Source organism: Eriocheir sinensis, chromosome 38, assembly GCF_024679095.1.
Source record: "Eriocheir sinensis breed Jianghai 21 chromosome 38, ASM2467909v1, whole genome shotgun sequence".
NCBI lineage: Eukaryota > Metazoa > Arthropoda > Malacostraca > Decapoda > Varunidae > Eriocheir > Eriocheir sinensis.
The window spans coordinates 2,450,132-2,466,256 of record NC_066546.1 but is presented as its reverse complement, the minus strand read 5'-3'; the positions used below and the strand labels follow the sequence as shown (position 1 = coordinate 2,466,256).

At 44.2% G+C, this 16,125-nt stretch overlaps 1 protein-coding gene across 1 annotated transcript in view; it reads right to left on the bottom strand.

Annotated features, from left to right (window-relative positions):
* Positions 1 to 15,836, bottom strand: part of LOC127008537 (nodal modulator 1-like) — a 60,449-nt gene extending 44,613 nt beyond the window's left edge. Inside the window, exons 1-3 of the mRNA XM_050880706.1 lie at positions 15,665 to 15,836; positions 4,783 to 4,882; positions 4,070 to 4,198 (exon numbers count right to left, since the gene is read on the bottom strand). Of these exons, the coding sequence (XP_050736663.1) occupies positions 4,070 to 4,198; positions 4,783 to 4,882; positions 15,665 to 15,816 (381 nt within the window). The 5' untranslated portion in view covers positions 15,817 to 15,836. The remainder of the gene's footprint in view (positions 1 to 4,069; positions 4,199 to 4,782; positions 4,883 to 15,664) is intronic.
* Between the last annotated feature and the right edge of the window lie 289 nt (positions 15,837 to 16,125).

The following is a 16,125-nucleotide window of genomic DNA, read 5'->3' as shown; positions in this document are numbered from 1 at the left end:
CCTGACCTTGCCCATCACAAACTTCATCCCTGACCTTGCCCATCACAAACTTCATCCCTGACCTTGCCCATCACAAACTTCATCCCTGACCTTGCCCATCACAAACTTCATCCCTGACCTTGCCCATCACAAACTTCCTCCCTGACCTTGCCCATCACAAACTTCATCCCTGACCCTGCCCATCACAAACTTCCTCCCTGACCTTGCCCATCACAAACTTCCTCCCTGACCTTGCCCATCACAAACTTCCTCCACTGACTTTGCCCATCATAAACTTCCTCCCTGACCTTGCCCATCTCAAACTTCCTCCACTAACTTTGTCCATCACAAACTTCACTGACCTTGCCCATCACAAACTTCCTCCACTGACCTTGCCCATCACAAACTTCATCCCTGACCTTGCCCATCACAAATTTCATCCCTGACCTTGCCCATCACAAACTTCATCCCTGACCTTGCCCATCACAAACTTCCTCCACTGACCTTGCCCATCACAAACTTCATCCCTGACCTTGCCCATCACAAACTTCATCCCTGACCTTGCCCATCACAAACTTCATCCCTGACCTTGCCCATCACAAACTTCATCCCTGACCTTGCCCATCACAAACTTCATCCCTGACCTTGCCCATTACAAACTTCCTCCACTGGCCTTGCCCATCACAAACTTCCTCCACTGACCTTTTTCTTTTTTTTACAAAAAAAGAAAAAGATAAAAAAAAAAAAGCCCGCTACTCGCTGCTCCTAAAAAAGAAACAAAAGAGGTGGCCGAAAGCAAGATCAAATACGGGAGGAGAGATGTCCTGATACCCTCCTCTTGAAAGAGTTCAAGTCGTAGGCAGGAGGAAATACAGATGAAGGAAGATTGTTCCAGAGTTTATGAGCGTGAGGGATGAAAGAGTGAAGATGCTGGTTAACTCTTGCATAAGGGGTATGGACAGTATAGGGATGAGCATGAGTAGAAAGTCGAGTGCAGCGGGGCCGCGGGAGGGGGGGAGGCATGCAGTTAGCAAGTTCAGAAGAGCAGTCAGCGTGGAAATATCGATAGAAGATAGAAAGAGAAGCAACATTGTGGCGGAATTTAAGAGGAAGAAGACTATCAGTATGAGGAGGAGAGCTGATGAGACGAAGAGCCTTAGCCTCCACTCTGTCCAGAAGAGCTGTGTGAGTGGAGCCCCCCCACACGAGATGCATACTCCATACGAGGGCGGACAAGGCCCCTATATATGGACAGCAACTGTGCAGGGGAGAAGAACTGGCGGAGACAGTACAGAACGCCCAGCCTCAAGGAAGCTGATTTAGTAAGAGATGAGATATGAAGTTTCCAGTTGAGATTTTGAGTTAAGGATAGACCGAGGATGTTTAGTGTTGAGGAAGGTGATAGCTGGGTGTTGTCAAAGAATAGGGGATAGTTGTTTGGAAGATTGTGTCGAGTGGATAGGTGGAGAAACTGTGTTTTTGAGGCGTTGAAGGACACCAGGTTCCTCTTGCCCCAATCGGAAATAATAGTAAGGTCTGAGGCTAAGCGTTCTGCAGCCTCCAGCCTTGAGTCGTTAAGTTCCTGTAGGGTGGGTCTTCTATTAAAAGAAGTTGAGTAATGCAGAGTGGAATCATCGGCGTAAGAATGGATAGGACAGTTCGTTTTAGAAAGATCATCAATGAACAACAGAAAAAGAGTGGGAGATAGGACAGAACCCTGTGGGACACCACTGTTAATAGATTTAGGGGAAGAACAGTGACCGTCTACCACGGCAGAAATAGAACGGTCAGAAAGGAAACTGGAGATAAAGGTACAGAGAGAAGGATAGAAACCGTAGAAGGGTAGTTTGGAAAGCAAAGATTTGTGCCAGACCCTATCAAAAGCTTTTGATATGTCCAGCGCAATAGCAAAGGTTTCACCGAAACGGCTAAGAGAGGATGACCAAGAGTCAGTTGAGAAGGCTAGGAGATCACCAGTAGAACGCCCCTTGCGGAACCCATACTGGTGATCAGATAGAAGGTCAGAAGTGGAAAGGTGCTTTTGAATCTTCCGGTTAAGGATTGATTCAAAAGCTTTAGATAGACAAGATAGTAAAGCTATAGGACGGTAGTTTGAGGGATTGGAGCGGTCACCCTTCTTAGGCACAGGCTGTATGAAGGCATACTTCCAGCAAGAAGGAAAGGTAGATGTTGACAGGCAGAGACGAAAGAGTTTGACCAGGCAGGGTGACAGCATGGAGGCACAGTTTTTACGGACAATAGGAGGCACTCCATCAGGTCCATAAGCCTTCTGAGGATTGAGGCCAGAGAGGGCACAGAAAACATCATTTTGAAGAATCTTTATAACAGGCATAAAGGAGTCAGAGGGGGGATGAGTAGGAGGAATATGCCCAGAATTGTCCAGAGCGGAGTTTTTAGAAAAAGTTTGAGAGAAGAGTTCAGCCTCAGAGATAGATGAGACGGCAGTGTTGCCGTCAGGACTGAGGAGTGGAGGGAAAGATGAAGAAGTGAAGTTGGAGATGTTTTTGGCTAGATGCCAGAAGTCACGGGAAGAGTTAGAGAAAGCAAGGTTTTGGCATTTTCTATTAATGAAAGAATTTTTGGTTAGTCTGAGAATAGATTTGGCATGATTTCGGGCAGAAATGTAAAGTTCATAATTAGCATTAGTTTGAAGGCTCTGGTACCTTTTGTGAGCTGCCTCTCTATCATTGACAGCACGAGAACAAGTGTGATTAAACCAAGGCTTTTTAGTGTGAGGAGTAGAGAAAGAACGAGGAATGTATGCCTCCATTCCAGAGACAATCACCTCTGTGATGTGCTGAGCACACACAGAGGGGTCTCTTTCCTGGGAGCAATAATCATTCCACGGGAAATCAGAAAAGTACATCCTCAGGTCGTCCCACCGAGCTGAAGCAAAATGCCAGAAGCATCGCCTCTTCGGTGGGTCCAGAGGGTGTACAGGAGCGATAGGACAGGATGCAGAAATAAGATTGTGATCGGAGGAGCCCAACAGAGAGAACAGTTTGACAGAATAAGCAGAAGGGTTTGAGGTAAGGAAGAGGTCTAAAATGTTGGGCCGGTCTCCAAGACGGTCGGGAATACGTGTAGGGTGCTGGACCAACTGCTCTAGGTCGTTGAGGATAGCAAAGTTGTAGGCTTGTTCACCAGGATGGTCAGTGAGAGAGGATGAAAGCCAAAGCTGGTGGTGAACATTGAAATCTCCTAGGATGGAGATTTCAGCAAAGGGAGAGTGGGTCAAGATGTGCTCCACTTTAGAATTCAAATAGTCAAAGAATTTTACATAGTTGGTAGAGTTAGGTGAGAGATAAACAGCACAGATGTATTTAGTAATAGAATGACAATGAAGTCTTAGCCAGATGGTAGAAAATTCAGAAGAGTCAAGGTTGTGGGCACGAGAGCAAGTGATGTCGTTGCGACGTAGGCGCAACATCCAGCTTTGGATTGAAATTTAGGATAGAGATAGTAGGAGGGAACAGAGTAGAGATTGCTGTCAGTAGCCTCAGAAACCTGTGTTTCGGTAAGGAAGAGAAGGTGAGGTTTAGAGGAGGAGAGATGATGTTCCACAGAATGAAAATTAGAGCGAAGACCGCGAATGTTGCAGAAATTGAGAAGAAAGAGGTTCGAGGAGTTATCAAGACACCTCTCGGGTCGGCAGCCAGAAGGGGAGTCCTCCCTGGGGGAATTTGTGGTCCCCCCCCCAGGCGGGGACTCCGAGGCTTGATGTAGGTGCGCCATTTTGAAATTTTAATTTTGGGAAAAGGTGTATATGTTGTGTGAATGTAGTGTGGTGTGGATAAAGAGAGGATCTGTCTTTAGAGAGCATGCTGAACTACTCTCTGGTGTTGGTGAGACAATAGGGAAACGGTTAGTGAGGACATGGGAAGGGTCTTTGAAGGGCTTCAGCTCCCTTCTCACCTCCCATATATACCTCACCGGGAGTGGCTTGCACCCGTTCGGCAGGTGTCTTCCTACCTACTCCAGCCTTGCCTGTCACAAACTTCATTCACTTACCTTGCCTATCACAAACTTCATTTACTGACCTTACATATCACAAACTTCATTCACTGACCTTGCCTATCACAGCAAATCCCTTGAAGTGGAAGTTGATGTCCTTGCCCAGGCTGCATGCGTCTGTCTCCCCGTCAACCTTCACAGACACTTCCTCAGGGTCAAAGCTCCAGCCCGAGGGAGGAGACACCTCAGGAAGAGAAAACAAAGGTTGATAAATTTTTGTACATGACAGACAAATATCTTGATGTGTGGTGCTGCTTCCATATATAGGTATTTTGCTTTTACAAGTATTTTGCTGAGTGGTTGAAAGTGGCTCAGCACACCTCTGAGCTCCTGGACTTGGCCTTAAAACAACTTCACAAATCTGATTCCCACGAGTATGTCCGACACACACTGGTAAACTGAGACATCCATGGAGGACAGGACACACTGAGGTCTTGAAGCGTGCTGCTGGTGGTCCGGTGGATATTTAAAAAACTTTGTACCATGCAGCCTTTTTATTTTTTTATTTTTTTACGGGAAGGGAGGCAGCTCAAGAGGGGGGAAAAAAAAAAAAAAACACTGAAAAAGCCCACTAGACGCTGATTCTGAACAAAAGAAAAAGAACGAGAGGCCAGAAGAGAGATCAATTTCAGACGGAGAAGTATCTTAACTCTCACGAGCAGTAAATGGTGGGCTTTTTCGTATTTTATGTTTTACCCTTGAACGGCATCCTCTGCTGTTCAAAAGAAGAAAAAAAAAGCAGGGCAGTGTGTTTGGTACTTCACTCACCTTTATGATGTACTGCCCCTTGTCATAGAGAGGCATGAAGTAATAGCCATTGTTTGGGGCACACTCAGTCTCGTACTTAAGGTTCCCCTGCTTGGTGTACCTGAAAAAGAAAGGTTACACTGAAGTTGGTATACTCAAATGCTTCTGCTTCTCACATCAACTATTTCCAAAGGCCAAAAATGAGATCAATCGGGTTCTCATGAGTCCTTTTTTTTTGGTTTAAGGTACAAATGAAGGCCCAAACTAACACCAGGATCCTTAAAGTAACATTGAAACTCTTATGAAAACCGTGTCAAATATGTGAGCTTGGGCACCGAAATGTTTAAGAATATGACCTGAAGGATTGCTAGCAGTGAAAAACAAATCTCCTAAGCTAAACAATCAAAGCTAAGTACTAACTAGTGTTCCTAAGCTAAACAATTCAAGCTAAATACTAACCAGTGTTCCCAAGCTAGGCTAAGTACTAACCATTATCTCCTAAGCTAAACAATCTATGCTAAGTACTAACCAATATCTACTAAGCTAAACAATCCATGCTAAGTACTAACCAAAATCTCAAAGCTAAACAATCAAAGCTAAGTACTAACCAATATCTCCCAAGCTAAACAATGCAAACTAAGTACTAACCAATATCTCCCAAGCTATGAAATGCCAGAATTTGTTCTCTTCTATACTCACACACGTCCTCTGCGTGTAACAAAACACACGAGAAATTAATCCAGACAAGGAAAGGTTTGCCGGCGCCGGGGATCGAACCCGCAACCAGCGCAACGGGAGAGCCACTCCTTTACCAGTCAGCCAAAGAGGTATCCCACTGGCTAAGTGGGTTATGGGAGGCTCGCCCATCAGGCAAGTCGTGTCACTACAGCTAAACAATGCAAGCTAAGTACTAACCAATATCTCCCAAGCTAAACAATGCAAGCTAAGTACTTACCAGTATCTCCTAAGCTAAACACCCTAAGCTAAGTGATAATCATTTCCTAAGCTCGGCAATCCAGCTTAACATTCAGTACTCATCAATCAGTCAATCAAAGGAAGCATGCACCGGTGTGCATGTTGCCCTGCCCACCCTATGATGCCAGTCCCAAGGTTCCCTCCAAACAAGTCCCCATACCTATGGTAGGGTAGTGAGTGCCTTGTTTTCATTTTATAATGCGCATCATTATTAACGTTAATGCATCCCTCTTGCAATAAATTATATAAGCCAATAAAGACAACCTATTTCATTTTGGACCTCGTACAAAGCAAACACAGGAAACTGACAGTGCATCAAGCCTCCTGCCATGGCTGCAGCTGGTGTTAGTAAACAAAGTGTGCACCCTTTCAAAACAACGTTCCTTTAAGCTTCAGCCACTGAGGGTGCCAAGCCAACAGTGCAACACTCTCTCCAAGCCGCAAGGCTGCCTTGACACGTTTCATGTTAACAGCAATTTTCACCCCATTTTTCCTTGATATTTTTGTACTGCTAAGTATCTTATACCACCAGGACCTTTTGCTATATTTTTTAAATTACACAAAGTTGTTTGAAGTTTATGGGGATTGTTGAGGAAAGTGTAGCCAACTAATTTCAAGACACTGAGTGTTTATTTCTGGGTAAAATAAGATGATGTTTAGATTGTTTAATTTTCTGTAAATCACTAACTGACAGACTTTTCAATGCCTGAGGTGTACCTGCTGCCATCCCACTCACACCTGTTATCACTGACCAGCATAGTGGACCCACCCCCGCCACCACCCTATCCTGTTTCGCACTGAGTATTTCCACCAGCCAACAACGCATGCTGAATAGATCTAAACTAACCTATCCAAACTTATCTGTATCTGGATCTTAATGCGCAGGGCAGGTGTACAGGTGTATAACACGCATATTTGTGTTGGCTGTTGGAGGGACAGGGGAGCCGGGTGTGCAAGGGAGGAAAGTGAATCAAGCGTAATTATTAGTGTTGGTGTCTTGTGGTGACAAGTGAGTGTATTTGTTTTCTGAATGAGTCTATTGTACCGCAGTCTAAAATCTGTTGAAGGAGGCTGTTCCAGTCACATATGGTGCGTGGAAAGTATGAGTGCTTGTGTACGTCAGTGTTAGTGTGATATGTTTGGTATTTATGGATGTGTGTGTTACAAGTACGTTGACTGTTTGCATTGTGCATGTGTGAGGATCAATGTCAATGTGAGTGTTTGTGATCTTGTACATAAGTGTAAGTCTGCGTGCTTGTCTGTGTATGTGAAGAGGTTCCATATTTATCTGTTGTTTGATCCGTGTTGTGATTCCAGGCATTCGAATGTAATTGTTTGTAATGAACCTAGCCGCTTTGGTATTGATTTGTTCTAACCTATTAAATGAGGCTTCACCTCGCCCAACCCCCCTTTCTATTTTCAGGAAATCACTTGTTACTGCACTGCATTTTGGGAGCAAAATAATCCATAATGTAAGTATATATTAACTTTGCAAGAGGTGACTATGGCTAATGTTGAAAAGGGCATAGCCACCTCTTGCAAATGTCTACCTAATGGATTCTCGTCCCAGAATACAGTACAAATGAGTTCAGAAAACAGATGTTAGGTTGGTTAGTTTAAATTTATTCAGCATGTGATATTGGCCAGCGGAAATATGCAGCAAGGGACATAGCGGGAGGGTGGCGGGGAAGGTCCACTTCACGAGCTGGTGATAACGGGTGGGCGAGGGGCAGCGGTGGATGCACCCCAAGCATTGAAAAATCAATCATTTAATGATTTCTGGAAAATGAAATGGTCTCCATTAAAAAAGCATCATATTTTGCCCAGAAATTAACAGAAACAGCAACAAAAATAAATGCTTGAGTAGCAAATTTTCTGTTTTAAGAGGAGCCACCTTGGGCCTGACAGCCTTGTGCTGCTGACTGGTTTATTGAAAGTATGGCTATTGTAGATAAATAGGAGTGCTCTCATTAATCATTTATTACATCATCAAATACCATCAGTTGTGCTTTGAGACGTTCGGTCCTCATCACAAATGGCTGCTTTATCGCGTGTAATGAAAAATATCCAAGCGAATAACTGGAGTAGATACTGAAATTTATTGATGAATACTTTTTGAATAGGTGCGTGCAAAATAACAATGTCTAGCCAACTGTTCTAATCTTTGGCCCCCTGTTCGGTAAAATTCTAGTGTTTGCCCATACTCCCCCCTCACCCCCAAAACAAGCTTGGGGACCTGTGCGAATGCAGGGTTTCGGGTGGGGGACACGAAATCCATCGCAATCGCATATTTTTTAGTGGAAGGAGAGGAAAAAAATACCCTAGATCTAGGGAAATTCCCTACACTTACGGATTTTTTCCCTCCCACGACCACTAAAATAAGTGTTTGCGATGAATTTAGTTCCACATACAAAAACCATGCATTCCCACTGGAGACCAAGCTTGTTTTGGGAGAGAAGTGTAGTGAACCCACCAAACGATGCTCACCTCACCAGTCTGGCGTGGTGCCCGCGGCCAGTTGCGTCCACATGAACTGCCCACACCACACTAGGGGTGGGCAGGTACCGGTACCAGTACCAATACTAACAGTACCAGCTAAACGGTACGGTACCGGTACCAGATTGCTCAGATTTATTTATTGCATTTATTGATAATTCTTCATGTCCAATTTTTTTTTTAGGTTGCTAATAAATATTGTTATTGTTATTAGACTATGATCGAGTGTACATCCATAATAACTATACATGCTATTTTTTATCGAAAAAATAAATATTCACTTCATTCAAAGAGAGAGAGAGAGATCACTACTCAGTGAGTGGATATCTTGGTGATATGGGTACTCAATCATAGTCTAATAACAATAACCGTATTTATTAGCAATCTAAAAAAGAAAAAGAATCGGACATCAAGAATTATCCAGTAACTCCAATAAATGAGTAAAATAATAAAATAATGGAAACGGGAGCTGTGATGGAAACGGAAAGCAGGACAAAATGGTGGGAACTTGGGGAGATGGTCAGCGAGGCAGTGACTCAGCGTCTCCACACAGGGCCCATACCGCGTGATACCACATGGAGGCAGGCGAGCACCAAGCGTCACTAAGATCCAAACGGTACCGGTACTAGCGGCAATGCTCAGTGCCGAGTGATCATGAGGCTTCCCGGCACCAGAGTGATCATGAAGCTTCGCGGCACCAGGTACCGGTACCGGGTACCGCGAAGCATCATGATCACTCGGCATTGAGCATTGCCGCTAGTACCGGTACCGTTTGGATCTTAGTGACGCTCGGCGCTCACCCGCCTCCATGTGGTATCACGCGGTATGGGCCCTGTGTGTAGACGCTGAGTCACTGCCCCGCTGACTGTCTCCCCAAGTTCCCACCATTTTGTCCTGCTTTCCGTTTCCATCACAGCTCCCGTTTCCATTATTTTATTATTTTATTCATTTATTGGAGTTACTGGATAATTCTTGACGTCCAATTCTTTTTCTTTTTTAGGTTGCTAATAAATATTGTTATTGTTGTTAGACTATGATCGAGTACATCCATAATAACTATACATGCAATTTTTTTATAAAAAAAAAAACATTCACTTCATTCAGAGAGAGAGAGAGAGAGAGAGAGAGAGAGAGAGTTTTCTTTACAAGAAATTTATTTGGGAATTTCATCAGAAGTCATTAAGATAAAAAAATACTCCTTTGGGTACCGGTACTCAAATTAACGGTACTACCAGTACTGAAATTAACGATACTTGCCCATCCCTACACCACACTCATGCCTTCTCGCTACCACTGGTTCTAGTAGGTTTCACCTCACTGCATCGGCGCTGCCTGAACATTGTTTTTGTCGGGGCCCATGTGTGTGTGGCTGTGGCTGTTGTGGGTTTGGGCTTCTCAATTAGCCAGTTCTTGTTTTCCACATGTTGCGCGGGACCCCTTTCTTTTCTTCATCTCTTCTTTTTTAAAAGGAAGAAATGGAAGAAAAGAAAGAGGTCCCGCTCAACATGTGGAAGGTGGGAATTGGCAGAATGAGGAGCCTGGGCCCATGTTGGGCACAGCCACACATGCACAGGAACCAATGAAGGTGTCGTTTGGGTGGCGCCGATGCGGGGGCCGCACCACTGACGCTTATCATCACCATCAGCCGCCCGTCAGCTGCTCGGGCCCGGCACGCCGTCGGGGCTGTTCGCACACATGCGCCTGGCTGCCCAGATCCCACTCACTATGCTTCCCGCGGCTAATGGAAAGGCCCAGGGGGTGGATAGGAGCGAGAATGGGAATCAAGGACCACAACAAGGTGTGAAAAAACCCAGTTTAAGCAGCCTTTTCCTTTTCCTTTCGGGTCATATCGCAATTTCAATTTTCAATAAAAATCAAATTTTTTGGGTCCCTATCGCAAACTCAGTAAATCGCAAACTTGAACCTCGCAATCCTGGAGACAGTACTGTACTGTGGGGTTCTAGCGCAAATGCAGGCTCTCGAACCTCCTGCCCGAGCTATTCCAACACGTGAATCCTGACTAACTGCATTTCGAATCTGCTTCACGGGTTCGTACTGCCAGTAAGTGAAGGTAATTGTAGAGATTGACTCCTCGCCTCCAAAATGCGGTAATATGCCTCCATATTATAGTTAAGGAACGAAATACATGTCCCTCAACCATAATATGAAGCTTCAAGTACTTAAAAGTAGAGAAAAAGGGGGAAATTGGTTCTTTTAGATGGGGAGCATATTAAAACTACGTACTCTAACCGAACATTACATAACCTAACCTCTAACAGGGGGGCTTCACCCCCCTGCTAACCAGGTGGGGCTGTGCCCCTCCTGGCTCCCCCCCACATGTATGAAGCGGTGTTTTTTTTCCTCTTTTTTTTCGTGTGGGGAGCATATTTAATTTACTGTAACTGAACTTCACATAACCTAACCTCGACCCCCTGCTAACCAGGGGGGGCTGTGCCCCCCGGGCCCCCCCCCACATGTATGATGCACCGTAATTTTTTGGGGGGGAGCATATTTAATTTACTCTAACCGAACTTTACATAACCTAACTGGATAATAATAATAATATTGCACTTTAAAACCTCAATTTATTTTTCTAGATTGACCAGGACTACCTTGAGGAGGCGATACCAGAGGAGTTTTTCATACAAACAGTTGTGGTTGGCGCCAAGAAACATCTTATATTTTGTACAGCAAAACAAATTTTTTTTCTGGTTGTGGGCAAAACATGGTTCATAGATGGGACATTTAAAGTTGTTAAACCTCCATTTCAGCAATTACTGTCCATTCATTGTTTCATAAAAAGTGAAGATTGCATGAAACAACTGTGTCAGGAGCCAGAAAACGAACAAACAAGAGGAATAGCCATAACAGTACAGAGTAAACATCTCATAAAACAAACACTAACAAAGAGGGAAACAACGAGGATAAAGGAAAACAGATACCCAGAGAGGAATGAGAGATATACAACTGTGTAAACATCTGACAGGACAAACACTAACAAGAAGGGTGACATATATAACAGTGTAAACATCTCAAATACAAAAGAGGGGAAACAACGAGGGTAAAGGAAAACAGATACCCAAACTCAGATACAGAAAACAGATACCCAGTAGGCGTGGTCAGAAAGTATGAACAACCATTGAAAAAGACTCTGACCCGTGACGTCAGTCGTGGCGACATGTTATGAGCCAATAATTTAACAGAAAAATCACTGTGGGAGTGTCTTAAGACTGACTCACAAATAGCAGGAGAAGTAAAACAATACAACATAATGAGCGAGCAGATGGGTGTGACAGGAAGTATAAGCCATTGGTTATGTAGAAAATTAAGGGCGTGTCAAGGATGTAAGTCCGCCTCAAGCAAAGAAAAATGTGCCCTAGAAATCAGTGGTATGGGTAGACCGAGCTTGGTTCTCGCCTCAAGCAGACCTGCTACTCACTCAGCCGAGAATGGCTATTGTGATCTTAATCGTGAGTAGAAATTCGAGAATCTAAGGGAAACCGACTGTATTGTCCTGGAGATTATAATGTAGGAGATGTGAAGTAGGATTGTGAGTGGGACAGGACTGTGATTATTTGTTTGCGATGTAAAGCAAAGGTAAAACCACTGGGTGTGGTATTTGGTGCTTCCGTGACTTGTAGTAGATTATACTATAGGAATGTGTAGTAGGATTTTGTGAAGAGAGTACATAATGATTGTGATGTAAGCAGAGAGATACAAACCACTGCTTGTGGAACGACGAGTGTTATTATTATTGGCAACAACTGAGCACATATTGTAGTATTATGTTTAAGACATGTCGTTCGTCATATGTTGCATCCATTGCTGAATATGCAATATGCAGTGTTATGATCGTCTGAGCATAGAATATTGTGTAAGGCAATTACTTTCATTTAATTTTAAATAAATGTATATTTACTTTTTCCCTTGTTTATCCCCGAACACCAGTCTCCAATAACAACTTCAGCCGGATCACGCTACCAGGGATATGAGACGGTGAGATCATTTATGGAGTAATTAATGAGTGATAAAAGAGTTGATTTAATACAAGAAAAGAAGGGTCCAAAAACTGTTTTGTAATAATGTCTGGTAAAAAATCTAAGGACTACAAAGCAGTTCTTAATGCTATTCTTGACCTTTTACCAGCAGCACCTAATGTATCGTCGTTTGTGATTGACTTCGAGGCAGGCATGTGGAAGGCTCTGAGGTCAGTGTTTGATGACCCTGTAATTCATGGATGTGCTTTCCATTTTGATCAAGCACTATGGCGAAAAGTGCAGGAATGAATGAAAAGAAAATAACAACTGGTCAGTTGCTGAAGAAATGTTCAGCTATATATGCACCGGTGTGAATGAAATATTTCCTAACAAGGGAGTTAATTTTTATGCAATTTTTAGCTTTAGTTTTAAATTTAAATTAAATATTCTAATTATTTTAGCAATTGTAAATTTTATGCAATTTTAAGCTTTAATTTTAAATTTTACATGAAATATTTTATTTATTTTAGCAAATGTAAATACATTAAATATAAAGGATTGTATTTGAAAATATTGTATACAAGTAACTCTCGATTTACGCGAGTATTGTGTCCTTGAAGAGGTCGGGTAAATCAAAAACAATGTAAATCAAACAAGAGGTAGGTTTCTATTGAAAAATAAATATTCACTTCATTCAGTGGAGAGAGAGAGAGAGAGAGAGAGAGAGAGAATATCCATATCACCGAGATATCCACTTAGGCACTCAGTCTCAGCCTCACTCGTGTGAGGAAGAAATGAGGGACACCATTAGCGACTGGCTAGTATTGGTACCGGTACCGAGCAGTCTGGTACTGGTACCAGCTCACCCCTATTGTTGAGTAGCGTGGCAACGTGGGTACTGTATTGTTGTTCAAGTGGTGCGAGGGAAGAACTGAGCTCAGCTGTGTGGCCGCGGCCGTGCCAGTCCAGTTGCGTGAGACATATGGTGGCCACTCCATAAAATATCGCGTATAAGTGGAAAAAACGTGTAAATTAAACATTTATTTGGATTTTGGACCCCGCGTTATTTAAAAAATGCTTAAACCAAACTCACGTAAATTGAGAGTTACCTGTATTTGAAATTTCAGAAAATGCATTACTTGTTTATTTTATTGTATCAATCACTATTCCATTTTTCACAAAGGTCTGAATAACCCAATAAATGGTCTGAATCAGCCAGTTATATAAAATACTGAATAAGCTTGAATAAAGGTCTGAATAAGCCAATAAACAGTCCGAATCAGCCAATCATATGAAAGGCCAAATAAGCCTGAATAAAGGTCCGAATGCGCCATAATTGGTCTGAATCAGCCTGGTCCAAATCAGCCAAGGTCCAAATAAGCTTGCTCCTGTCTCAATGGGTACAAGTCACACTGGCACCAAGTCACTCCAGCCCCCCTCCCTAGTCACTTCGGCCCTCCACCCAAATCACTCCGGCCTCTCATCCTAGTCGGCTTTTATGAGGGTCATTATAGTCGCTATAGTAGTACCATCTGAGGTGCTGGTTAAAAGGGGGAATTACCATCCCCCCCCCCCCCCCGTGATATGATAACAATACTGTTGTAATACACAATAATCGGCGCGCCTGACATCACCGTAGCTAATCCAGGATTCAGGGGCCGGTTTCATGAAAGGTCCCAAGTAAACCCTAAAGAGTCAACCATAAGGGTGTTCCTCCCTCTGGTTGCACCATCAATGAGTTCATACATGATACAAGACATTATGCAATGGGTCATCAGCAATTATATCCTCTTCATTGGGATTTGGAATGGATTGTATATTGCTGATATCTGGCACAGGCATATCACTGTCAATCTCCATACTGTCACAGCAGGGGCCTGTCCTACGTAGGTTATCACTGATGTTCACATGAGTGCTCTCTGCAGCAGGGGGCTCGACGGCTACATTCATTCGAACCAGAACCTTCAACTGAAGTATGGTGCTTCGAAACCAAGAGTCTGATTCAGACGTCGAGAGAGAGAGAGAGAGAGAGAGAGAGAGAGAGAGAGAGAGAGAGAGAGAGAGAGAGAGAGAGAGAGAGAGAGAGAGAGAGAGAGAGAGAATTGATGAACAATCAATTCAAGGAATGAGCAACCACCACCGCCTTCTGTAATTACCTCTCTCTCTCTTTCATTTTGCGTGTGTGTGTGTGTGTGTGTGTGTGTGTGTAATTTATCATGGCAATTAGCTGCTTAATTGTCTTGTGACATCCAAAGGGAGGTTTCAGGAATAAGTGCTCCGACTGTACCCTGACTTCCAACTTCGCTGTCAAAAAAAGCACCGATGTAAAGCAACGTTCCTAAGTGTAGGCTAGTAGTGTTTATATATTATCGTCGTTCATATTTCGTATACAAAGAAAGCATTAAAACATAACGTAGCCTTATTAAATAATCATATCTTTACAGAGTATTTTACGTTCATTCAGGAGTGGTAAATGCGAAACACACTTTGTTTTATGGGTGACATGGTAGTGTGCAGGAAAGGGAATTCCCCTTTTTAACCAGCACCTCAGATGACTTCCAGAGATGGTACTACTATAGCAAGTATAATGACCATCATAAAAGCCAACTAGGGTGGGAGGCTGGAGTGACTTGGGTGGAGGGCTGGAATTGAAATGCCAGAATTTTACTCTTTTCTCTACTCCCACATGACCACCGCGTGTAATGAAACACACGAGAAATTAATCCACACAAGGAAAGGTTTTGCCGGTGCCGGGGATCGAACCTGCGACCAGCGTAACGGGAGAGCCACTCCTTTACTAGTCGGCCAAAGAGGTACACCCCTGGCAGAGGGAGTTATGGGAGGCTCGCCCATCAGGCTTAGTCGCCGTGGCACTACACGGCTCCCCTCCCTCTGCAGATTAATTTCTGTGTGTTGAGATTTCCCATTTTCTATGAACTTCGGAGAGCATGGGCCATCACTCTACCTGTTACCCACTTGGGGTGACACAACAGAACCACAGGAGACCACTGCGTGTAACGAAATACACGAGAAATTAATCCAGACAAGGAAAGGTTTGCCAGTGCTGGGGATCGAACCCGCGACCAGCGTAACGGGAGAGCCACTCCTTTACCAGTCAGCCAAAGAGGTACCCCACTGGCAGAGGGAGTTATGGGAGGCTCGCCAATCAGGCTTAGTCGCCATAGCACTATAGAATGACTAGGGTGGGAGGCCGGAGTGACAAGTGAGGGGGGCCGGAGTGACTTGAAACCGTCTCAATGGCCCCCTAGCCAATTTTGGTTGGGTGGGGTGAGTATGGGCAAACACTAGAATAATACCCCCCGTTCACGGAGGTAACCACACTGCACACCGGGGCCACAAGGCGCCCAGCAGCCCGGGAAACACAGCACCGGGGCAGCCCTTGGTCACGGGGTGAACAGCCCCGCCCCGCTGGGTCGCCGGCCGCCACCACTCACAGCTTGACTCCAACTTGTGCGTAGTTAATGTCCACGTCGCTCCTGACGTATCCGCCGCAGCCCAACAGGTCACTCCCCTGGCAGCGCGTCCCCAGCGCCGCCACCAACAGCAGCAGCAGCAGCAGGCGCGGCGCTCCCCGTCCACCCGGCATGATGACAACAATACTGATGATGATGATGATCAAATCAGATGATGGTGCGGGTGCTGCCTTTGCAGCAGCACCCTTGTCTTCAAGCTTTTTGTTGGAAAGCCACTCTTCTGGCGTGCGAGCGTGTGCATAAGTGCAAGCGCCTGTGCGTGTTCAAGTTGCTTTTCTTCCCGTTTTTTTATTAATTAGTCTTCTGTTTTTACTGTAATTCTTTTTTTCAATTTGTTATTTCAGGCAAGGAGTTGTGACCTCGTTGTCGCGGTGTGTTGTGTGCAAAGAGACTATATACCTATAGTATCCTTGGTTGTGTGT